The 25,697-nt window shown below is 39.0% G+C and overlaps 1 protein-coding gene across 1 annotated transcript in view; it reads left to right on the forward strand.

The window, feature by feature from the left end:
* The first annotated feature begins 885 nt into the window (after positions 1–885).
* The window catches only part of IARS2 (isoleucyl-tRNA synthetase 2, mitochondrial), a 56,923-nt gene continuing 32,111 nt past the window's right edge, over positions 886–25,697 (forward strand). Inside the window, exons 1-12 of the mRNA XM_075530468.1 lie at positions 886–1,251; positions 3,530–3,652; positions 6,200–6,359; positions 7,565–7,713; positions 7,801–7,850; positions 7,932–8,041; positions 8,145–8,235; positions 8,791–8,906; positions 12,426–12,595; positions 13,296–13,386; positions 14,884–15,035; positions 17,339–17,499. Of these exons, the coding sequence (XP_075386583.1) occupies positions 985–1,251; positions 3,530–3,652; positions 6,200–6,359; positions 7,565–7,713; positions 7,801–7,850; positions 7,932–8,041; positions 8,145–8,235; positions 8,791–8,906; positions 12,426–12,595; positions 13,296–13,386; positions 14,884–15,035; positions 17,339–17,499 (1,640 nt within the window). The 5' untranslated portion in view covers positions 886–984. The remainder of the gene's footprint in view (positions 1,252–3,529; positions 3,653–6,199; positions 6,360–7,564; positions 7,714–7,800; positions 7,851–7,931; positions 8,042–8,144; positions 8,236–8,790; positions 8,907–12,425; positions 12,596–13,295; positions 13,387–14,883; positions 15,036–17,338; positions 17,500–25,697) is intronic.

Genomic DNA, 25,697 nt, shown 5'->3' on the forward strand with positions numbered 1-25,697 from the left:
ATGAAAGATTTCATCTCACACACCCATACTCTCCCTCTCAAACAAACAAACTTGTAGTTGTCATCAAGTGGATTGCGAGTCCACAGCAGCTCTTTCCTGGGGACCCCGGAAGGCTAGGGCCCACCCTGCTGCAGCGCCCTGCGTTTGCCTCTGTTTAGTCCTGGGGCAGGGCCGCTCTTCCTGGACACTCGCGTCGTGTTGATTGTTTATCTCTGAGGACTGTTAATTTTTGGGACTGGCCTAAGCCTACGTTGAATCTCATTTTTTTTGTCTCAAAATGAAGAAATAAATCGTCGATTCCCTTAAAAATCAGCGCATGTTGAAGGACCGTTCTTTTCCAGCAGGATAGTGTTTGTGTCCGCGCGTCGGCGGAAGACCGTCCAGGAGAAAAGCACAACCCAAAGGTAGCAATTTCTTTTTTCAACATTAAAAATCAGGACACCGATTACAAGGATCTATATGTGACCTCCTCCCTGGGGGACGGACAACAGAAAACGGGATGAAGGGAGACGTCGGACAGGGCAAGATATGACAAAATAATAATTTATAAATTATCAAGGGCTCATGAGGGAGGGGTAGCGGGGAGGGAGGGGGAAAAAAAGAGGACCTGATGCAAAGAGCTTAAGTGGAGAGCAACTGTTTTGAGAATTGTGCTTTACACAACTGATGTATGTATGGATGGTGATAAGAGTTGTAAGAGCCCCTATTAAAAAAATCAGGACACCGTGATTAGAGCGTAAGCCCCGCCCCCTGGAGCAAGCCCCGCCCGGTGAGGCTGAGGCGAAGACGCGGAGCGGATCGGACTCGCCGCCGCCCGGGAGGCGGAGTTCGCGCCCCTTCCCCGCCCCTTCCGTCCTCCGCGCGCGCGCGTGCGCGTGCGCACTCCCTCCCAGTTCGCAGAGCCTCTCTGGGATTCCCTGTGCCCTCGGATTGGACCGGGAACCGAGGGCTCGGCGCTCGCCAGGAAATCGGGGACCCACTGCCATGCGTTGGGGGGTCCTCCCTCGTGGGCCGGGGGCGGCGGCCCTGGCCGTGGCCCGGAATTTATATGGCTTGCCCCTCTTTCCTTGTCGCCTAGTGTGGCGAGGAACGACGTGGAGGCTTCTGGTGCGGTCAGCGACCGGGGCCAGTCACCAGCTACCGAACCCGAACAGCGGCAAATACCGGGACACGGTGTTGCTGCCGCAAACCACCTTCCCCATGAAACTGCCGGGCCGCCAGCAGCCCGACAAGGAGCTGGAGATCCAGCAGGTTCGGGCCCCCCCTTGGCGCGTCGGGGCGGTGGCTGGGAGCTGAGCTTGGAAGGGAGGCCCCACTTGGTCCGGGTGGAGAAGAACCTGGCTTCCCTGGGCACCTCAGCGGGGGTAGGTGCGGGGTGGGCTGGGCTCAGGGGCCAGGTCCCTTCAGTTGGTGTTTTGTCCACATCTATGTAACTCGGGAGCTTTCCGCGAATGTCCTGTGCAGAAAATTAGTGAAGAAATCTCCAGTTATACCACCCCCACCCCAGTGATAGCAAGATATTAAGGGAGACATTAACAGTGCTCAAGTACCGTCCTAAAAGGTAGTCCCATTGCAAACTTAAGCAAAACAAGTCGAATTACAACGGTGGCTTGTAAAAAGTTAATTAACATATATACACATAAGTAAGAATGTGATGAGAAAGAAGGATGGGAAATTGAAGTCCACCTTTGTTGGATTTGAGCCCACCTGGTTGGGATTGCACCTGTTTTAGGAGAGGAGCTACTTACTCTGAGCCCCGTTCTTAGACTGGGCTTTTGTCTCTCCTCTTCGAGCTTTCCAAGGTCAGTTTCTCTTGGTGTAATTTTAGAGCCCTTTAAAAAAATGGTATTTTAGGAATATCGGTTGCATAACTGTGCAGCTTCAATATTCTTGTAACAGTGACCAGAGTTCAGATGCATAAGACTGTTTGGGCCACCTAATTTTCAAAACACTCGTTTGGTTTCTTCTCTTTGCCAAGGACTTTGATCATTTAAAATGTTTTTTTATATAATTTTCATACTAGTCCTACGAGTTGGATTTTAATAATTTTATTTTATTTTTAACCCCGATGAGACAGGCCCATAAGGGCGCAAGGTCACACAGTGGGGCAATGAGGGCAGGGGAGTGGGTTAACTGTGAGTGTTCCAGACTAGGGAATAGTGGAGACCAAAGATTAGCAAGAATAAGTAGGAGTGAAGGAGCCCTGAAACCCTATTCAGGGTCACTATAACCTACTCACTGACAATGGGTTCTCTGTTTTTGATTGTGTGAGGCCCTTCAGCATGACTGGTCCACGTATTTGGAGATAATGGGAATATTTGGAGACTTCGCTAGCATTTAGTGGCGCAGTCTGTAACATCCAGATGGCAACCTTGCCTGCAAAAAATGAAAATCACTTGAAGCACTTAATGATGAAGGTCAAAGGCCTTCAGTGTGGATTGCATTTGAATGGGAACAAGTTGAAAATCCTCATCATTCGACAGATAGGCAACATGATGCTAAATGATGAAGCTACTGAAGTTGTCAAGGATTTCATTTGCATGAACCCACAATCAGAGTCATTGGAAACAGCAGTGAAAATTGCACTGTGTAAATATGCAGCTTCTTTAAAATTTTAAAAAGCTAACATGCCACTATGATGAGTAAGGTGTCCTTGACCCAAGCCATCATCTTTTCTATCAGCTCATATGCATGCATATGTGGACCATAATAAAGGAAGACCGAAGAAGTAATGTATTTAAGTAATTGGATGAAGAATATTGACTGTACCATGGACTGCCAGAAGAGCAAACAAATCAGTCTTAAATATTTATGTGTGTATACATACATATGTGTGTATACACACATACATATCAAACATACATATATAACCAGAGTCTACTCATTTGTCACGATGTTATCCGGTGGTGTGGATTTGGTAAAGTAGACTTAAAACAACTCCCTGCCATCAAGTTGATTCCTACTCATAATGACCCTGTAGGCCAGGGTAGAACTGTCCCTGTGTGCCCTAGACTGTACCTCTTTAAGAGAGCAGAACGCCTCCTCTCTCTCTCCCAAGGAAGGGCTGCTGGTTCCAAACTAGGATCCTTGTGGTTAATAGAGGAGGGCTCCTTGGTAGAGGGTTAGTGAAAATGAGGGAGTCCCTCAGTGAGGTGGATAGCCATATACGACAGTAGACTCTCATAGCAAGATGGTGAACATGTTCTGGGACTGGGCAGTGTTTTGTTATATACAAAAAGTCACCAAGCATAGGAGTCAATATGATAACTAACAACAGAAACGACAAAAATCTTGTCAGGCCCTGTAGACCCCATAAAGTTTGACTCATTATTCTGAAGGCAATGGTGGAAATTAAAGGTTCTGAGAGAAGTGTATTCAGATATGCATTTTAGAAGCCTTACTACCTGATTTTCAGAATGGAATAGATTGGAATGTGATTTTTAAAAGTAAGCAAATACTGGCTATTATTGATGGTGATATTGGGAGTATATATGATATTCACTCGTTACTTTTTGTTCCTTTTAAACAGAAATGTGGATTTTCAGAACTTTATTCTTGGCAAAGAGAAAGAAATGCAAAGACAGAATTTTGTCTTCATGATGGACCTCCCTACGCAAATGGGGATGTTCATGTTGGGCACGCTTTAAATAAGGTAATCGTATTTTCAGTCTGGTTATAATACCAAGGGACTACCTTTATTAGAATACTCTTAACATAAGAGTGTATGCTGATTCTGTGTAGCTTGCATTGGTACATAGAACTCAACCCAATGGAAGTAGAAAGCAACAAACAGTTTTTAACTATTGAGTAAAAAATAGCATCACTGATACTTGTGTTGAGATTATTCTTTTACATTAGTAAATATCTCATTCAGTAATCATTCTTGAGCTATATGTCAGGTATTGTTTTCAGTCCTAAGTGCAAACTCAAAACTCAGGCTCACTGCCACTGGGTTAATTCTGATTTACAATGACCTTAGAACTGGCCCTGTGACTTTCTGACACTCTAACTGTTCATGGGAGTAGAAAGCGTCATCTTTCGCATAAGCAATGGCTGGTGGATTTGAACTGCTGATCTTGCAGTTAGCTGTCGATAATGTAACCCACTATAACACCAGGGCTTCTCATTTCTGGGTTTAGTTGTGAACAAAAATCTTTTTCATATGAATGCAGGCTATGCTTTAGTGGCAGAAGACATTAATAAGATAAATGAAAATAGAGAGTATGCTAGTCAGTACTAAGCAAATCCATTGCTGTCAAGTGGATTCCAAATCAGCGGCCCTATAGGATAAGGCAGAACTGTCCCCCACTCCCACCCCCACCCCCACTGGGTTTCCAATGCTGTAGGTCTTCATAGAAGAGGACTGCCCCATCTTCTCCCTGCAGAGTGGCTGGTGGCTTTGAACTACTACTTTTTTGTTTAACAGTTCGGTGCTTCAACCACTGTACTCTACACCTAGAACCCTTAGTGATTACATAGTGTTGTGGGGGAAATGGTGGGAAGAGGAAAAGGGAAGGTCAGTTGGGGAAACTGAAATTTTCCTAGTTAATCTAGGAAGTCCTCCCTCAACGGAAAAGGTGACGTTTGTGTAAAGTGCTCCAGAAAGCAAGGATGTCTGGGGAAGCATAGCCAGGGCAAAGATCTTGAAAGGAGAGTTTCCCTGCTGCGAGTTTTAATAGCAGTAAGGAAGCCCGCGTCGCTGATCTGCAGGGCAGGGGAATGGGGTTGATGAGGCTAGAGAGGTAGTCGGAGCCCTGCTGGGTTAGTGGGTTACCTGTTAGACTGTTACCTGCATGCTCAGCAGTTGGGACCCATGAGTAGCTCCACCAGAAAAGATGTGGTTTTCTGCCCCAGTAAAGATTTATTGCCTTGGACACCTAAAAGGACAGGTCTTCCCTGCCCTTTTGGGCTGTTACTGACATGGTGACAATGAGTTTGGTTTTTGTTTTACTTAAAGAGGTAGCAGAAGCCACGACTTTTAGTCCACTCGAAGTATAATGGGAAGCCTTTGGAGAATTTGGAACACATGCATTTGTCGTCTGACTTTGGGTTCCCTAGGGTCGCTTTGTCAGCCATGTTGACAATAGGGAGAATGGTCAGGGAACTATTACAGAGACTCAGAGGAAAGATGATGACAATTTGGACCAGGGGTGAAACCTTAAGTAGTGTGAGAAATAGTCATTTAATGGGACCCCTATGAGTCAGATTCAGCAGCATACAAAATCAACTGATTTTTCGGTTAAAAATATTTCCTATATCAGAACAAAAATCATACTCATGTGAATGGCCGGGTGTGTGGGGTGTGTGATGTGGAATGAAGACCCAAAGCCCATCTGTAGACAATTGGCCATCCCCTCACAGAAGGGTCACAGGAAGAGACAAGTCAGTCACGGTGCAGCATAGCACCGATGAAACAGACAACTTTCCTCTAGTTCTTTAATGCTTCTTGCTCCCACTGCCCTGACCTCAGTTCTACCTTACAAATCTGACTAGCCCAAAACATGTACACTGCTATAGATAAGAGCAAGTAACACAGGGAATCCAGGACAGACAAACCCTTCAAAGCAAACAATGAGAATAGAGATACCAGGAGGATAAGGGGAAGGTTGGGGAAGAAAAGGGGAATCGATCACGAGGATTGACATTTAACCCCCTCCTAGGGGGAGGAACAACAGAAAAGTGTGTGGAGGTAGACAGCAGATGATATAAGATATGAAAATAATAATTTATAATTTAACAAGGGTTCATGGGGAAGGGAGGGAAAAATGAGCTAATATCATGGGCTCTAGTAGAAAGAAAATGCTTTGAAAAGGATGATGGCAACATATGTACAAATGTGCTTGACACAGTGGATTGTGATAAGAGTTGTATGAGCTCCAAATAAAATTATTTAATAATAAAAAAATTCCTATAAAGGTAGAATAGCATGCTTATTTGCATATGAACAATATAAACAAATTAGTAATTCTGGCCATAATCGGTTCCATTTTGAAATCTTACTGGGTGGTGGGCAAGGAAAGGATAATGGCGTTAAGAAGATCAGATAACTGTTAGTCCTATGTTCCTCCTGGATTTACTATTTGATATAGATTCTTTTAAAGATCGGACTTTGTACATGTTTCAAAATGGTGTTAACTGAAGAACCGAATTTAAATTGTGGGCTACACGCTTTACAATGTTTGTCATTTAACCTTTGCAGATTTTGAAAGACATAGCCAACCGATACCATATGATGCGAGGCTCCAAAGTACATTTTGTGCCAGGCTGGGATTGCCATGGGTTACCCATTGAGATAAAAGTGCTGTCGGAACTTGGTGGGGAAGCTCAGAATTTTTCAGCTATGGAAATTCGAAGGAAAGGTTTGTGGTTTCTGCTTTAAAATCGTTGCGGGCACTTACTGGTCCCTCGGAAAAGTCAGAACTTTTTTCTTTTTCAGTCGTGAGATTTGTTGGAAACTACTCTGTGGCACACAAAATTCACATTTGTTGAATTTGGTGAGAAAATAATGTTTACAAGACTGAAAGAAGGATTTTATAAGCATTTCTAAGTACATTTTACATTTCTAGTTCCTTCTCTTTCATATTTTTTATGAAATTATTGTTCTGGTCAATGTTTTTATTTACTTTCCTAGTACATTTGACCAATTTCAGTGCTAAATAAAAAGTAAATTCTAAAACACACTTATTTTTCATTAATATTCTATTTGACTCTTTCCTTCAGCAAATGGGGTCAAGTAGGGAACTCCTTTTTCATATTCAGATATGTATATGAAGATATTTTACTTCCTTGTGAAACACATCATATTATTGGTTTAATTACATCAAATGCATGAATTAATTTTCAGCGTTTATACTGACATGAAATTGTTCTGTGACTTTTTCTTAAATTGAGAAATGCACATTTAAAAAATATTTTTCTTAAGGGTAAAGTCATCTTATTAAATCTGGAAAATGTAGGCAACGATATTTTAACTGCTGAAATTCCAGTTAATTTCTCAATTTGTTGTAGGTATCTTGTGAACAGCTTTAATATTCAAAGTAATCTTCCCGTTAAAAATTTTTAACCTTAACTGTCAAACTCATTCATTTAGAGAGATACACACTAACTTCTAAGAATTTGAGTCAAATGATTTTTGTTTTGCCTGCTACAAAATCATAGAAACCTCAGTTAAAATGATCCAAATATCAAATAAAAACAAACAAAAAAATCAAGCCTTTTTTTTTTCTTCACAGATACTCTGTCTAGGTCTAAATACTGCTGAAGGCTGTTTTTCCATCTCTTTAGTCCTTCTCCATATAATTCTCTGGTTTTTCATTAATTTGCATCGTCTCAAAATAGCACTTTGGGCATCCTCAGGAACTCCTCAGGTCTTCTTCTTTTACACTGAGAACAATGAGAAGTTTGAAGGGGCAAGATGAGGCACGATGTCCCAGAGAGGTTGTTGTAGGCTAGCCCTGGCGAACCGCAAAGCGAGCCGGGACATTGCTGTAACAGAAAACAGTTCTTCAGCACAACTTTCCCAATTAGTTGATTTTCAAAGGCAGTTGTTTTTTTATTTTTTCAGCCCGAGCATTTGCTAAAGCAGCCATTGAAAAACAGAAGTCGGCCTTTGTTCGCTGGGGAATAATGGCTGATTGGAATAATTGCTACTATACATTCGATGAAAAATATGAAGCCAAACAGTTGAGGATTTTCTATGAAATGTATGAAAAGGTACTCTAAATGTCCCCTGCCCCTTCAGTATGTTAAATGATGTGTTACAAAATGCCAGCTTAAATAAAATATGTCTACCCTTTCTAGGGGTTGGTCTATCGATCCTACAAGCCTGTGTTTTGGTCTCCTTCATCAAGGTATAGTATGTGTATCTGGTAATTAAAGAGGGAGAACGTTTTGGGGCTTCCAGATATTTATATGCAATGCTCAACCCTTAGGACTGCGTTGGCCGAAGCGGAACTGGAATACAACCCTGAGCATGTCAGTCGGTCTATATATGTAAAATTCCCTATCTTGAAACCACCTCCTGTGTTGGCTTCTCTTCTAGGTAAGATTTATTCCGTGTTGGCTTCTCATTTGCGTAAGATCTGTTCATCGCTGCATTTTATTAAAGTTAGTGAATTGTACCATTTATCTCTTTGTTTTGACAGATGACTCAGCTCCTGTTAGTGTCTTGGTCTGGACCACACAGCCTTGGACGATTCCAGCCAACCAAGCTATTTGCTTTATGCAAGAGGCAAAGTAGGTATAGAATTTCATGTTTTAAAATCTGATCAGATTTGTTCCATCATTAGAGTCTTTTTGAAATTATTCTCATTGTCTTTTTAAAAGGTGGTGCATCATAAGTTAGATGTTATGTTCTTGAGGACTTTGGTAACTCTCAGGTGACTTTCAGTGCCTTATTCCCAGCTTTACCTGACTCTTAGGGAACAGAAATGTGCGGAACAGAATTGTGCTGTCGGGAAAGCTTCAACTGCCAACCACAAAACCAGTGGTTCAAACCCAGCAGCTCCGCTGTCATCAGGCAGTGACGAGGCTCGCTGTTCCCATTGTGTACGCACAGCCTTGGAACCTCTATGTAGGGTCACTGTGAGCCAGAACTGACTTGATGGCAGTGGAGTTTTTTTTTTTTTTCTTAAGCAAATGTACAGTGTGAAGTTCTTTTAAAATAATCATATTTTTGCACTAGGTCATTTTAGTTTTAAACTTGAAGTTCGTATTTTAAAGTACCAGAGAAAATTAAAATGCGATGGCTGTGTTTTTCCTTGTTAATAGCAATCTAAAATTGTGTTTTAGGTATGCTGCTGTGAAATGTTCCGATTCTGATGACATCTACATTTTGGCAGCCGATAAAGTAACAGCTGTTGCTTCTGCATTGGAAACAAAATTTGAGGTTATTTCAACATTTTTAGGTGAAGATTTATAGATATTTTGATCTTCCCAGTCATCAGAATATTGGGTTGATTTGCATTCATTGCTTTTCTAAACTTTGTGAATTAGATATGGGTTTTACCTTTCTAGAAGATTTCAATTACACTGAAGAAGAATATGCATTAACTGTATTAAGAGTATAGAGTGAAGTCAATATTGACAAGAGCACAACAGTTAAAAAGACACATTCCTAGCAAGCACTCGTGTTACTTTGTAACATTTTATGCAAAATCAAATTGATTAACGAAACGGAGTCTGAGGAAATATACATATGGATTTAATAAATTGAGTAGATTTAAAAATTTACTCAAAACCAGTTCTGGTAAAGCTATATTTGGGGACTTCTAAAAGAGTGACATTTAAAAGAATATTTTGTTAATTGAGTAAAAGTTTACAGAACAGATCATCAATAATTCATACAGATAATTTTTCATCTTGTTCATTGCGATTCCCTCAGTGTCCCTCCCTGATCCCACTTGCCTGTGCCCATTCCTCCTCCTCTCCTGATCCTTCTGAGCTTTTCCTCGGGGAAATGCTGCCCTTGTGAGCTCACATGGTTGGTATTCTCAGGTGGACGTACCTTACTGGTGTTATCATTTCCTTTATAGACCTTTCTATTGTTTGGCTGAAAATTGAGTCACGTGGGTGAGTTCAGTTCCAGATCCGAAGGGTGACGAAGGACCGTAGTTTCAGGGTTCAGTCACTATCTGACCAATAAGCCTGGTCTCTTTCATGATTTGAGTTTTGTTCCACTTTTTTGTCCCATTCCATCCAGAACCTTAAACACTAGCAAGTAATTAGCTAATGGTGAAATATACTAAGCCAACCAAGTTGAACAGCAAGGAGAGCATGTTAATTTTTTGAGAAGAAAATTTGTCCTCAATTATAAGGGAATGTCAGTTTTCCTCAAGCCATTGTGCTGTTGTACAAAAAGGAAGTCAGCCCTAGGGTGGTTATGAAAAGCCAAAATTAAAATATTTGCATTGTTCTTCTGTAGTTACTAGATTCTGTAATTTATATTGCTATAAAGCTAGAAAATGTGTGAAAGGAATGGAAAGTTTTCCCAGTGAAGGTTGGAGTTTTGAAAGTTGAGATGATTTAGTTTTGAGAGAAGAAGAAATCCTTGGGCAGTTACATGGCAGTTGACATCTCCGTAATTACTAAAAAGGAGGTGAGCTTAGCATTGACTTGTTCATTACACCTTGCTAGTTGGATTGGCAGATTCAGGTCCTCTTTTTAAACGTTAAAAAAATTTAGTCTTAGAACATACAAAAGAAAGATTAACTTAACACAGAACTCCACCCAAGAGACAAGAAAATTAGGACTCAATAATGTCATAGAAAAATTAATATGTATTTAAAGAAAAACAGCAGCCAACAAACCCAAGGCAAATCCCCGGCCACTGAGTTGATTCTAGTTCCCAGCAGCCATCTAGAGAACTCAGTGGGACTGCTGCGTACAGTTTCTGAGGCTGTCACTCTGAATGGGCATACACTGCCTCATCCTCCCAAGTTGTGTTGGCTTGGACCCCCAACCTTTCAGTTAGCTGCTCAGTGCTTAACCTGCCGCACCACTAACACCCTTATAATAAGTATAGTAAGTTATTAAAGGGAGTTAAGGCCAAATGGAACATTGCATTTGGAATCAGACTTAACTTTGGATTGGGCCATTTTGTGAGTGACCTCATACAAACTTCTTTAGAATTTTTGAGTTCTGTCTCATCATTTGTTAAGTTATAGATAATAAAATCAATTTTATAGTCTTATTATGAAGATGAGAAGAATTTTCATTGCGTCTGGTACATGAAGGATACCCATTATTTATCACCATCTATATTTTTAGGGTAACAACAAGTTCCCACAGAGATAGTTTTAGAACCTACTAGTTACTGGCCCACTGATCTAGAATTTCTTTGTCCTCATATTCTAAATAACACATTGTTGATAGTTGCCATCTACTTCCCTTTCTAATCTCCTGTTACAGAGTCACACTGAATTACACAGGGTGTTCCTAACTATACCCATAAATCAGAAAACCCATTGCTTTCAAATATGTTCCCACTCACGGCCTTCCACAGGTTTCAGAGACTGATATTTACAGGCGCAGAGATAGCCTCAATTTCTCCCACGGAAGGACAGGCTGTTCGTGTAGCTACATCAACTCCAACTACAGTGACGCTGTTTACAGCAGGGAAGCACTCCCCAGTCCTGTGCCAGCTCACAGTTCTTTTATGCTTGAGCCCATTGAGTATTCCTTTTTCGCTGCCCCTTTGCCAGGTATGATGTCCATTTCTAGAGACTGGCCTGAACTGATAACATGTCCAGAGTGCCTGAGTCCAAAGCTCACCATCCTTATTTCTATAGAGCCTTCTGGCTGTACTTCATCCAACACAGATTTGTTTGTTTTTCTAGCGGTGTATGGTGTTTTGAATATTCCTCACCAACACCATGAATTCATTATTCCGCTGCACTAATTCTTCTTGCTCCTCTTTATTCATTGTATGACTTTCCCCTGAGCATGGGGTGATTGGAACTGTCGTGGCTTGAGTCAGGTGCACCTTGGTTCTCAGAATGACATCTTTGCTCTTTAACACTTTAAAAGAAGTCTTGTGCAGCAGATTTGCCCAGTGAAATAGGTTTTGTTTTTAATCATTTTATTAGGGGCTCGTACAACTCTTAACACAATCCAAACATCCATCCATTGTGTCAAGTACATTTGTTGCCATCATCTTTTTCAAACATTTTCTTTCTACTCTCATTTTTTCCCTCCTTCCCTCATGATAACTGATAATTTATAAAGTATTATTATTTTCATATCTTACACTGACTACTCGCAACATGTTGTTTTATTTGCTGTTTCCCTGAGCATTGATTGTAGATTCGAGTAAAATGAAATCCTTGACCACGCCAGTCTTTTTTTTTCCTTTATTATAATATTAATGGCCCAGTTATGCGGAACAAAACTAACTTTGTAGTTAGCCCAGCGCTTGCACCCACAGTGTCTCCAGAGCTGTGTACAAAATGGGAACATTTGAGTTACTTGCCCACTCAGTTGAACTAATTGCTAATGTTTTTTATGCAGTTCTTGTGTGACAAGTTTTAAGTGTCCCAAGCCCTTAAAATACATTTACTTATTTTATTTTTACGGTATCCCTTCGAGACAGGACCCATAATTGTAACCATATTATAGATTCTTGAAAGTGGCCTTGATTATGCCTTGAGCTCTAGTAACTGCAAGGTCAGCAGCTGTGTTCTACCAGCTGCTCTGAGGGGAAAGGCCGGGCTATCTCTTCTGCTCTAGATTGGCTGTCCCAGAAACCTTAGGGAGCGGGGTTGCCGTGTCCTCTAGGGTTGCTGAGTCAGAGTAGGGAAGGAGAAGTCAACGTTTGAGCCCGCTTTAGAGTCTGTACTCCTAACTGCCTGTTCTATTCCTACCCTTAAAGAGGTGAGAATCAGTGTCTTATAAAAGCGTTCTAAAGAGTGTTTTTTCTCTCCTCATAGGTGCAGATTTAGAAAATAGCACTTGTACTCATCCCGTTTATCCTGATAGAGTTTCACCTCTTTTACCTGCAAGTCATGTGACCATGACAAAGGGAACGGGCCTGGTCCACACAGCCCCGGCCCATGGTATGGAAGACTACAGTGTGGCTTCGCAGCACCGCCTGTCAATGGTACTCGCCTTCTTTTTCCCTATTTAATGGTGGGCTTTATGAATTAAAGTGACGAAGTCGACTGGACATCCTTATTTTTTGTATAATCATTTTTTTCCTAGTAAAGAAATGGTCAATTTTCAGTTTTATACCACACCTCAAAGCCTCATTAATTCATACTAATTGAGAAAAAGTTCCCAGAATTAGCACAAGATCGACACCAAAGTTAGACCCGAAGAATAGGTATTCAGTGGGAAGTTGGCTTTCCCCCCAATATACTATGTGATACAGATAAATCGCTCAGTTACTGAAAAACGGCAGATTTTACTAATCCGCTGAAGAACTTTTGAGTTTGCTGCTTTTAAACTAGATATTTTGCTTTAAGTGCGTCTCACACACTTCTGTTACTTGGCTTATTTTCCACAATAGCTAAAGGCCTATCTCAACATCATTATTTGTTATTACTCCAGATCTGTGAATTAATAGAAACTAAGGCAAAGTATTTTTTAGAATATTGTATTACACTTTAATGTTAAATTTTAACTACCTTAAATGTGTCATAGCGTTTTGCCTCTGGGGATTTAAATGTATGAAATTGACAGATTTCCACTGACTGAATGAGAAGTATCCGTTTTCCAGGTAATGAAAGACTAGGCTGTTCTGAGATTTTTCTGTAGGTTGTCTTGCCAGACAGTGCCACAAATGTCTTGATACTTTGCAGGATTGTTTGGTGAATGAAGATGGCGTTTTCACGGATGTTGCAGGTCCTGAGCTTCAGAATCAGGCTGTCCTTGAAGAGGGCACTGACACAGGTGAGTCTTGCATCTGGTGTAATCATGAGCGTGTGCGTTTGCTTGAAAGGCCTCCTTTGCTAGCTGTTTCTCCCGTTTAGAAGAGAAACAGGCGAAAGTGATGAATATTTTGATGTGTTGTTCAAAATGGGATTTGGGGCTTTTTCTTGTTTTGTGTTGAAGTGGCTCTAGTTTGTGTGAGCAGATCAGGGCGGTTGCTAAGAGGACGTTGCTGTTCTTGGGCCCACAGAGATCATCATCTGTTCCTCTTTTGGAAGATAAAATTAATCTTGAGGCTAGATGTTAGCTATACATCAGACCAGTGTTTCCCAAAGTGAGTAATACTGTCCTGGGGTGGGAGTTGGGGGGCAATGGGGAGCTGCAACTTATCCTTGGAGTATGAGTTATGGGATACGAGGTTTCTTTTGTTGTTTTTTTCCTGAAAGAAAGTGGTGTTTAAGAGCCTACTCATTGGACAGCTCCAAGTCCTGTTGTAACCGCTCTGAACCCCTGACCTCTGGTATGGTTTGGGTACTCTGTGTGATCTGTGGCCTTTCAGCTTTGAATTCTTTTTCTGTTTCTTTGTGAATTCCGGGGTCATACCATGAAACTCTTCTTGTCCACAGTAGACCCAAAGAGAATTAGTCATTCTGGGCTGTGAGCAAAAGGCCATCAATTCAAAACCACCCACCTCTTCATGGGAAAAAAGAGCTATAGCCTCAGAAACCCATAGGAGCAGTTCTCCAGGGATAGTATGAGTCGGCATCGACTGGACAGCAGGGCGTTTGGGCGTATTGGTTTTGCAGTACTACAATAAGTAGTTACCATGAATTTGGTGACTTCAGATTGCAGACACTATTCTTTTACAGTTCTAGCAGTTTAAAGTCTAGTTGTTGTCGGCAGGGCTGTAGTGTAGCCCCTCTGAAAGCTCTAGGACTAGCTTCTGGCGCCTCCAGGATGTTCAGAGTGCCTCTTGCCTTGTCGCTGTATCATTCCAGGGTCTACTTCTCGTGTGTCTCTCTGCGTCTTTTCTTCTGTAAGGACCCACTTAGTGAATTTAAAGCCCATCCTACTCAAGTATGACTTTATTGTAACTTGATCACATTTCAACAACCCTGTTTCTAAATAGCATCGCAAGAGTGATGTAAGCAGGAGCACGGACTTGAACATCTTTTTTTATGGCACACAGTTCAACCCACCCTATCTAGTTTCTTCAGGGTCACCTAAAGACAACTTGAAGGTGCATAATTTGAAAGAGTATAACTTTACTTTTCCAATCTAGAATTCTAGAAAGATCCTATTCATCTCTCCTCTGAAATGAAGAGCCCTAGGAATGGCATAATTGAAGTCTGATTATGTTTTACAGGCCTGGCTTTTTCTGTCAGCCCAGATAGGCTTTTGCTACATGGGAAGCGGCTGGTCTTGATTTAGTGCTCCCTGAAATTCTACAGCATTAAATTTATTTTCACATTCCTTTAAAAGTTATGTCTAATATAAGTTGTTACTGATGTTTTTAAGTTATAAAGATGCTTCAGGCTACAAAGACTTTGTTGAAAGAGGAAAAATTGGTGCACAGCTATCCCTACGACTGGAGGACTAAGAAGCCAGTGGTTATTCGTGCCAGCAAACAGTGGTTTGTGAACATCATGGATATTAAGCCCACGGCTAAGGTATTAAAGGCAGCCTTTTATAGGGTTTGGCTCATTAAAGGGTTTGCTGCTGTTATTATTTGCTCTCATAAAGTTGAAGGATTTTACATCAAAACAGTGATACTCCAAGTCTTCATTTTACACATATGGAAAATGAGAGCTTCATTGACTTGTCCAAAGTTACACAGTTAATAAGTAGACTTTTCTGTCTAGTGTATTCACAGTAGAAATAGGACCAAACTGAGTTTGGAAAGCTGTTTGACTTGCTAGAATCTCAATTTCCCCACCTCTATCAGCGCGGTAGCTAAGTGGATAAAAATTGTTGGAGCAGCATCTAGCACATGGTTGGCATGCTGTAAAACGTGAACCTATTTCCTTTCTCAAGGTCATACTTGTAATCCTTTGAAAAGGCAAATTACCCAGTATACTAAATACGTTTTTTTTTAGCTCGTTCATTCCATACATACATGTATGAGTGATATGTATCTCACAGACCACTTGATTTTGTTGCGTGAACTCAAATCTCAGTGGTCAGATACGTACATATTTGTTAACCCGACAGACTACACAGATATTTTCCTTTACTTATCAGCTTCTTTACGTATTGGCTTGGCAGTTTAGGGCCCTTTCCAAAGCAGTTTACATTTTAAACTTTTTCCAGTATGGACAGTGAACCCTTTGTTGGCATGGTGGAGTACACGCTAGGCCATTAACCACGAGAGAAAAATGAGGCCCTTTGCTCCCATAAAGACTTATAGTCTTGAAGCCAACCGGGGCAGTCATGCACCGTCCAGGAGTCTGTGAGCCAAACTGACTCGATGCTAATGAGACTTGGAGTTGGCTATTGCGTATTTAACGTATGGACGATGGTGGGTGGATTGCTTTTTCTTTATGTTGGTTTATGTGTTTCTTTTACATTCCTGTGAGACTCACCTTCCTTACCTGTAACTGTTACCTGTGTAGTTGCCTGCTCTGCACAGACTTGTCACAGTGGAGCACTTGTCAGTCTGATGCAATTTGCTTAAGCCAAGCTAACATTTTTTAAAATTTTCTTTTTTTAACTTAATGATTCTTCACTGAAGTTGAGAGAATAATAGGATAACGTGCTACCATGTTTTCATCACCCACTTTAAAGGATTACCAACTTTTACCAAAACTTGTTTTATATATACTTTTTCTGCCTTTCACCCACTACCCACTAAATTATTTTTTTCTATAAATACTTGAGCATGTGGGGTAAGCATTGAGCTGCTAACCACAAGATCGGCAGTTGAAACCCCAGTCAGACCACAACAGAAAGGTGAGGGCACTTGGGACCCCCTTGGAGCAGTTCGACTTTGCCCTATGAGTCAGAATTGAGTCCGGGACACTGGGTTTGTGGTTTGGATAGCTGAAAGATAAAAAAGATTAAGAAATATAATTCCTGTGATACTAACACCTTGAAAAAAAAATTACTCCTGAACCAAACAGAATCGCGTGTCTGGTCAGTGTTTATATTTTCCGGATTTTTAAACCAAGTTTAAATGAAATTGAATTGTAGAGATACTGCCATTTTGCCAGTAGGTGGTGCTGCAAAATATTTGGTGTGGAGGGATTTCTAGTAGTTCAGGTAAGTGAGGAACAATTTAAAATCTCTGAAATTATACAAGTACCTTTATTAAGGGATAGAGAGCTTTTAAAATTGAGGTTAACAAGTTTTAGTGGTTTGGGATAGTAAGAGCAAATATATTGGCCGTACATTTCCTGTTTTGATAATTGACCAATGCAATGAAATGAAATGAAATCAAATACTAGTAGTTTACACTTTGGGGAGAACAGTAAGGGAATATTCTTGAGAGGTAGCAAGGAAATAACTTAATTTAGGATTTTTTTTTCTGTTTCATAAACTACATGATATAAATTAGCATATGTTAAAATTCTTTAGTATCATAGACTGGTAGCTTATTGCATTAAGCATTTAAAAATGCTTGAAATCAAGGTTCAGTTGATTTTAGCTATAGTTCAATGAAGCCTACTGCTTCTGGACCTGTTATTGCCAGCTGGATGTCCAGTGCTTGGAGTCTGGTGGGGTAAAGGGGCTCAAGCACATCCTCCAAACTGAAGCCTGCTCCTGATGCTTTTTACTCGGTCCTCTGTGGCCCCATTTTTACTTGATCTCACTTGTTCCGAAATCTCTTTTTTAGGCTTAGATTGGTGAGAGTTGGGAGCATAGAAAATGACTATAGATAATCTGAAATAAAAAGAACTGCAGTAGGAAAAATGACGGTTCTAGGCAGTGTGTCCTCCTTTCTCTTACTAGATAGTGACTTGTGACTCAATTACAGGAATTGCTGAAAAAGGTGAAGTTTACTCCTGGATCAGCGCAGAATGCCATGGTTGAAATGATAGACAGGCGACCCTACTGGTGTATATCAAGACAAAGAGTTTGGGGTGTTCCGATTCCTGTTTTTCACCATAAGACAAAAGATGAATTCTTAATCAACAGGTAAAACTCTTCGTAAAATTTCTCAGCATTTTAAAGTGAGTCTCTTTTCTTCAGTAATGGAAAAATATAACTTAGGTGTATTAAACAGGATATTTGAGATTGATTTTTTTTTTTTTAGGGAAAGTGTGAGACTGGGGAGTTTACTTATTTTCCTTGAGTCTCAGTTTGTACTTCAGGAAAATAAGATAAACAGTGCTTATTAGAGGATTATTAAGAACACTGCATAATAAATGTGAAAATCCTGGAGTAGAACACGGTTCCACAAATGGTAGGTGCTATCCATTTGTTCATTGGGGAAACACCATTAGCCCTTGCTGAGTCCTGGTGTTGGGCACTACTTATAACTGCAGTAAACAAGACATGATCTTAGTCCTTCATGTGATGATAGTCTAGCTTAGTCAGGCTTGGATCTGTTCGTGTTATTAAAATAAAGTGGCATATTAATCATTCTCTCTAGGACTGTATTCTAGGTTTTCACTTTATTTCAATAATTTTGTTTTAATTTGGTAAATGGAATTTTTACTAAATTGCGCCATAGCATAAGTACTGAATTGAGAGATGTTGGTAAGTATTCATACTTTCATCCAGTGAGGAATCCATAATGAATTTGTGGGCAAGGAAGATAGCAAGTCGGGGGGTTTCAGAGACTGTAGACTTGAATGCCACTCCCCCCGTCCCTCCCACACTATTTTGGGGTTCTTCAAGATTTTTCTGAAAAGGGTCTACTTTTTCTTTGTCAACATTTTCAGCACTCCTGTAAGTGATACTTTTATGCATTACGTATATTAGTACTTTTTAAAAATGTTGATTTAAAATTTTTATTATTTATGTATTTTTTTTCTTTTTAAAATTGCCTATGACACCACATGTAGGTGGCTCATGGTCCCCTTTGAATGAAAGTTCCTTTCCTTTGAAGTATACGTTGTTTCACTCCTAGTGACTGATGCCTTACAACAGCCTGGCTCAGGGAGGATCGAGTGTCTGCCTTAGCCCCCAGAACAGCTCGTTTGCTTTGTTCTTGGAGGACGTGGCATTGAGTCAAGTCCTAGGAGTAAGTAGAAATCAGGAAAATGGGGAAGTGTTTCCCAAGTTTAAGGACTGACGCGCTGGAGGCCTGCACTCCTATAGAAAGAGTAGAGTGCCTAGGTTGGTGCAGATGGTTAATGTGCTCGTTAGCTAATTAAAAGGCGGAAGGTTCAAATTTATCCCTAGGCACCTTAGAAGACGTGCCTGGCAGTCTGTCTCCACAAAAGGCTGAAAAATCAAGGGAGCACAGTTCTACACACCGAGCCCACCATGAGCTGTCTGCTCGATGGCAACTGGTAGAAGAACCGACTTTGTCTCTAGTGTGTGTGGTGGAAATAGAAAAGTATACTAGTCAAGGTTGTTTGGGGAAAATTTTAGGAAGTTTGGAATACTAGGATAAGACATGTGAACTTCTCACTAAGTATAACAATGTACCTTAAGAAAAGAACTGGAGACAAGATGCCAGGAAGTCACTGAAAGACTCTTGTGGTTTTACTACAGTTTAGAGCTTGGATGACACACTTTGGTTTAAATATTGTGGATTATGCTGTTCTTGTCATTTGGAGCTTAGTGACATGTAAACTAATGTTTATTGAGAATTTCAGTGATTATAGTTGTGATGAATTTGCACAAGTATTATTTGTAGTTCCACAGTGGGAATTTTTCTTCTAAAGAAACGTTTAAAAGACACCAATATAAATGTGTCTCATTCTTTTCAATATTTAGATAATTTTGTTCAGGGAATTTTCTTGAAGTGATTGAGGCAGACTATGTATATTTAAATAACTAGAGTAGACTCGTTTAATTGATTTACTTCATTATGGCATAAAATAGTACATAGGTCAATTGACTAGCAAGTTAGGTGAAATAAAGGCGAACCTCATCAGAAAAGCAGAGCAAATTTTCATCACGTATCATTTTTTTTTCATCACGTATCATTTATGCTTTATTTACAGTCAGTATATTTACATGATGTGTTACAGATCTTTTTCTGCATAGCAGCAGTGTTGCTTTTGTGATGATATTAATTGCGTTCTGATTTTGAAGTAGCAGAGACATACAGAATATTGGCCTACAGAAATGACAGACAAATGTGGCCACAATGTCTGTCAATTCATAGGTCATTTTCCTGTACGCTATTTCTTGATGACAAGCTTCCTCCTTTTCCATTGTTGCACGAGTGATGTGGCATGTCCCTTGGATTCAGGCAGATTGATGTTCTTTTTTGTCAGAATGAAAGATTGAAATGAAAGAATGAAAGATTACCTTTTTTCTTCCTTAACCAAAGGAGAATTAAGTAACTGTAATTTAAAAAAATATTTCATCATTATTTCCTTGTGTTGTAGCAAGTTGGTAAGCATCAAAAGTAACAGCATCTCCACTGGAAGTTAGACACAGTCCACATGGAGTTGCTGTTACATTTGATGATGCCCATCACGTCCATCACGCCGCTGTGCTGTTCCTGTGGGAAGTCTAGAAATTACCTCTACGTGTGCTGGCTTCACAGAAGAAGATCTTAATGCCTTTAGGGACTTGTAGATGCGAAACTCTTGTTTCATTTTGTTCTTCTCGTTTACATTTTATAGTCACATTTATATTTTCTCAAGAAATGAATTTTTTTTTACTTCAAGATTAGCCATTTTCTCAATCGGTAGTATAATGCCATTACAATTTAAGTAGAAATCTGTTGCTGGTTAATAAAAAGAAATAATTTTTAACATAAAGAAGGTAAAATTAGAAACATTGGCACTCTGTGAAACAAAAGAAAAATGTTGGTTTATATGCATGTCAGATGATTATAATCAATCGCATGCTATTTATGTAATAATTGACAGACATTTAGGAAATTCAGTGCTGGATTTCTGAAAATTAGATCATATCTACTAAAAACAGGCAATGCATTTCCAGTTTGCCTATTGACTGTAACTATCTCAAATTTTTCTTATACGAATAATAATAGCCTTTCTTGAAAAATCACCGGCATTGTTCATTAAATAAATAAAAAGTTCTCCAAAATTCTTGTTACCTTTAAAATACAAGTTACGGATTTAATTAAACATAGATTTCCTCCTCCCATGGAATTTTATTCTGTTTTAGAGTTTAGCATATAAAATAGGAAGCGCGTAACTGCTTACCTCCCTCTTATTTCAGTACCACACAGAAGAAGCGTTTACTCGTAGTCCTTCATAATTTGGTATAAAGACAGACGGAGGCAACAGTGGGTGGACAGCAACAGTGTCTTTGTTTCCTTGTGGCCTAAATGCTGCTGAATTTCCTGTAACACGTTAAATAAGCTTTCAGCCCAGTTGATACCAAAGTTCAGATGATTGGCTAGTGTTCAGTTGATCAAACTGCTTAGTGACATTTTACTGATTGAAACCTGGGAAGGGACATGTAATACATGTGTTTAGATAAGACCTGTGAGTAAAGTACAGAGTTTTATGATGGGTTTATTGCTTTATGAAGTATAGCATTAAAACGAAAGCATATAGATTACATAGTGATAAGTTGGTTTCACCCACTTTTATCAACAGTAATGTCCAATGATCTTTAGGTTATACGTCAACCCTGTGTTACATATACATTACTTTTAGCAAAGTAACGTGGAAAATGCTATACTTTTTCTCTGAAGAATATTTCATTTATTCTTGAGTTTTAGAATGTCACAGGGAATTGCTTAGAAAATTGGTTGTTGTTTTTTCCTGTACCATGATCACAGTTTTGTTGTAAAAAAAATTCTGCCTTTAATATCCTAATAAGAGATCGCATTAGTCAATTATGGACAGTTAACTGTGAAGCTTTAAAAATGATAGTTTAATTCTTTTTGCCAAAGTCTTATGTCTGAAAATCAAGTGAATGTAGCCATTCCCAGCATTTAGGGCTGTTTCTCTCACTCGCTCTGTGTTTGTTTGTTTTTTTATATAACAGTGAGTATCTTCTGAACACTAGTACAGCATTTACTTCTATTTTTTCTGCCAATTCTTATATTTTTAGATTTTGTTTGAACATTAGATTTATCTTTGTGTTTACAACCTAATATAGTAAACACCTCTGTCTTAAAGGTTATGTTTCTTTATTTTTATTGTAAATTTTGTTTTTTAAACTCTGCCATACCTCTACTTAAATCGTACCTCAGTACATGAACACTTTATTCTAATAATGTGACAGTATATGATACCTTCCCAACACAATCACAGAAGAAAAAGATGGGCGTATAAGCAAATGTAGTGAAGAAAGCTGATGGTGCCTGTGTGGGGTTTAAAGGCTTGAGGTTAAAAAAGTAGCCAACTAGCAGGTAAACAATAAAGCCCACATGGAAGAAGCACACCAGCCTGTGTGATCATGAGGTGTCAATGGGAATAGGTATCAGAAGTTCAAAGACAAGCAGTCAAATTGACGTAAAGGTAGTGGACAAAGTGGAGACCCAAAACCCACCTGTAAGATAATTGGACAGTCCCTCACAGAAGGGCCACATGGAAGGGATGATATATCCAGGGTGCAGTAATGCACTGATGAAACACATAACTAACCTCTGGTTCTTTAATTTAGTATTTCCTCCCCTTACTATGATGGTCTTATTATGGTTTTACCTTATTAATCTTGTTACACCTGTGTGTATATTCATTTGTATAATTAAGATCATTCGATGCATGAAGTCCAAGATAGATAAACCTTTCAGAAATAGTAATGGAAGTAACGACTCCCTAAGGATAGGGAAGAAAAGGGGTGGGGAAGGGGCGGAAGTGGGAATTGATAGCAATGATTACTGTATAACCCCACGCAAGGGGAATGGATGACAGAATTGTAGGTGAATGGATACATTGGATGGTGTAAGATAAGGCACACATATACATATACATAAACATATATATATATATATATATAATGTAAATAAGGGTTCCTGGGGGAAGAAATAAAGGGGAGCTGATATCAAAGAGTTCAAGAAAAAAGAAAATGTATTGAAAATTATGGTGGCAGAAATTGTACAACTACTATACTTTATCTAATTGAGTTATGGATAGTTAAAATATCGGTAAGGACTCCCAATAAAATGATAAAAACAACAAAACCCTGCCACAAAGTTTTAGGATCATTCAGCATGTCAGCTTTCCCATTAAGGGGACGTTTTTCTCTGTGGTGTCAGCTCTGTGCATTTCAATGTTGATTTGTTTGGGTTAGGATGTTTTTGTCCTTGAAATGTTCATTTTTGCTTGTCATAATTTCATTGTTTCAAACCTTCCTCCTGAGCTGTTCTTACTGTACTGCTTTAAAAATATAAGTGCTATGTTGTTGAAAGTTTCAAAGTACAACTGAATTGTGGAACATATGCTTATTGAAGTACATTGACTAGGTTGTGCTTAGTAGCTAACCACTGTCATCTAGTCGATGCTGAGGTGAGTCTGTGAATCTTTACAGGAGCAGGCAGCTTCATCCCAAGGAGCAGCTGGTGGGTTTGAACCCCTAACTTCTCGGGTAGCAGTACAATACTTAAATATTTCATAGTTCATGATATATTGTAGGGAACTAAATCCTGCTCTCAGTATTAGTGAGTGATGCTCTACTAATGAGATGGAGCTTCTCGTCTGTTCTACTTTAAAATGTTTCCTATTCCTTTAGGGTGGGGCGGGGGTGCCCAGATTTAGAATTAAGTAAAAGCCTCTGTGGTGATGCTGTCATGTAAGGCATTGGCCTGCAAAAAGCAAGTTTGGTGGTTCAATTCCACCGCTGCTTTGCAGGAGAAAGAAGAGGCTGAGTGCACCTGTACGATTATTCGGCCGACATACGTTTTGCATCAGAATTGTTATGATTGGAAGTGACTTGATGACAGTGAGTTTTGGGTTTATATTGAAGACAATATTGGGACATTTTCTCAGTACTATGCTGTTTCATTTATGTTACTTTTTTTGAAATTGGAATTTTAAAAATTGAAACCTGCAGAATGGTTTGTTTTTCAGTGGTGTAAATGACATTATTTTTTTTAGTAAGCAGTATTTGAATAAACCAAGGGAATACAAAGTCAGAGTAACATTTTTCCTCACCCAAATAAGGCCTTTTTTATTAAAAACAAAAACAATTGTGTGTGTTTGCAAATAAAGTATATACAAATGAGAGACTGAATTTATTTTTATACTAAAACATATTGTATAAATGACTGGTATGCTTCCTAAGGAAATAGAATGAAAATTGAATTTTAGAGGTTTTTGACTTAACTTGACAGCGTTTTCACAGTTGCTTTAACATGTCAAAACTGGGGATCTTTGGTACTTTTAGTTGTAGATTCAATAACATTTTAGTATAGTTAAGTAGTACTGAAAACAGAATTTTAAAAATTAATTGAATCATTTCATGCAAAGGGTAAATGACAACATATTCTTATTAGGGTTGAATTCAGTACTCTAAAATGATGTGTTAGTATCATCTGTGAGTATGATGTTACTGAATATAGCAATTGGATTTTCTCTTTCTGTAAGAACAGTTTTTTCACATAGCCTTTCTTTATCAAAGCTTTTCCCAGTATTCATAGAAACCGAAGCTCAGGAAAATAATGTGAATTATTCTTATCACTGTCTAAATAAGTCAAGGCAGAGTCCAGTCTTTGGACTTGGTACTGAGCTCTGTCAACACAATAATCTCCTGACAGTCTCCAGTTATCCAGCTTCATCTTTGGTGTGTGGTTTTGATTATGCATGTAAGGCATCTGACTCGTTGCCTTTCTTACACAGACCACAGAAAAATAAGAATATCAGTTCACAATTACTGTGGCGGCCTTTATAGATAAGTCATGCACAATAAGTCAGCAAACATAGTATTGGACATGATGCTTGAAGACACGGTTGTCAAGGCCTGGTTGTAATTCTGTAACATGCGCATGGTCTTGGTTTAAGGGAGCCGAGGCACTGGGATTCATCAACAGCTACTAATATATCTATATAAGTAATAACACTAGTCCTAATATATTTTATTTTCTGAATTAATGTGAGATCTTTAACTACTGGCTTTTGTTTTTCGGTTATTTTATCTGTTTTCAGCACACTTGAGATTAAGTCTTGTAGTTTCACTGTAGTACTTACCTAAAATTTCTCATCTAATGAGAACATTGTAAAAATATAAAAACAAAATGATCGCTGTTTTTACGGTTAGTGTTTTTGACTGGAAATTTCACAGTGGGTCTGAAGATGATAGTAATTGTGTATGTATAAACACTTTGCTAGCATCATGGCTTCAATAAAACATCATAAATTTCCTTTGTGCTTTTGAAGGCCCTTTGAATAGTTCTCTCTTTAAAATTTTCTCATTTATGGATAATAATATTCCATTTATTCAGCATTTTCTATTGTGATTTCATATTTCTTAACTGATAAAATGTTCTGTAAAATGTTCTATAAAAAGTAATATTTAACTAAATATTGCCATATGAGTAGATAATGATTGTACAATGTTTTTATGGTCTTATATCATAAATTTATCTTTACTGCTAAAGTTCATCTAAAATGAATAGCTCTTTAGGAATATAGACTTGTCTTCATTTTACATTATTTTAAATTTCTTCAGAGTAGAAACTAGTAACATTATACTTTTTCACGGTCATAATATGCCAACTTTGTGTTCTCTTGCTTCGAAAATCTTAATTTGTAGCACATAGTTTTTTATTAACCATTTGATATTGCCTCCCCTACTTTTTTCCCATAAAGAATTCATTTTATCTCTGTGTTACCAGACCAGAGTGGTGAGACGATTTGCCCTCCACAGTGATGATGACAAGAAGCAGGTCTAGATGAAGAACTTACTCCCTTCTAGCGTTCTCGCTATTCCCATTGGTGCTCCTGGATCCAGAGTTAATTCTGAGTCTCTTGTATTAATAGGGTGTGCTGAAAATGACACAGTCCAAAACTTGACTTTAGTATGTGTACTTTAACTTTTTAATAGTAATATGTGTGTTTTTATAATTTGCTATAACAAAATTAACTGTCTAAATTTACATAACTTCAAAGAATCAATTTGAATAATGCGAATGCTTACATAATTAATATTATATTCCAGTTGTTCTAATAAACAGTTTCTATACTCAGCTTAATTTATTTTATAATAGCAATTTGAGGGATGCTGTTTGCTCTAGTTTGCAAATGAGGAAACTGAGGCTCACAGACACTAAGTACTTATCCAGGGTCACA

Source organism: Tenrec ecaudatus, chromosome 1, assembly GCF_050624435.1.
Source record: "Tenrec ecaudatus isolate mTenEca1 chromosome 1, mTenEca1.hap1, whole genome shotgun sequence".
Classification (NCBI taxonomy): Eukaryota; Metazoa; Chordata; class Mammalia; order Afrosoricida; family Tenrecidae; genus Tenrec; species Tenrec ecaudatus.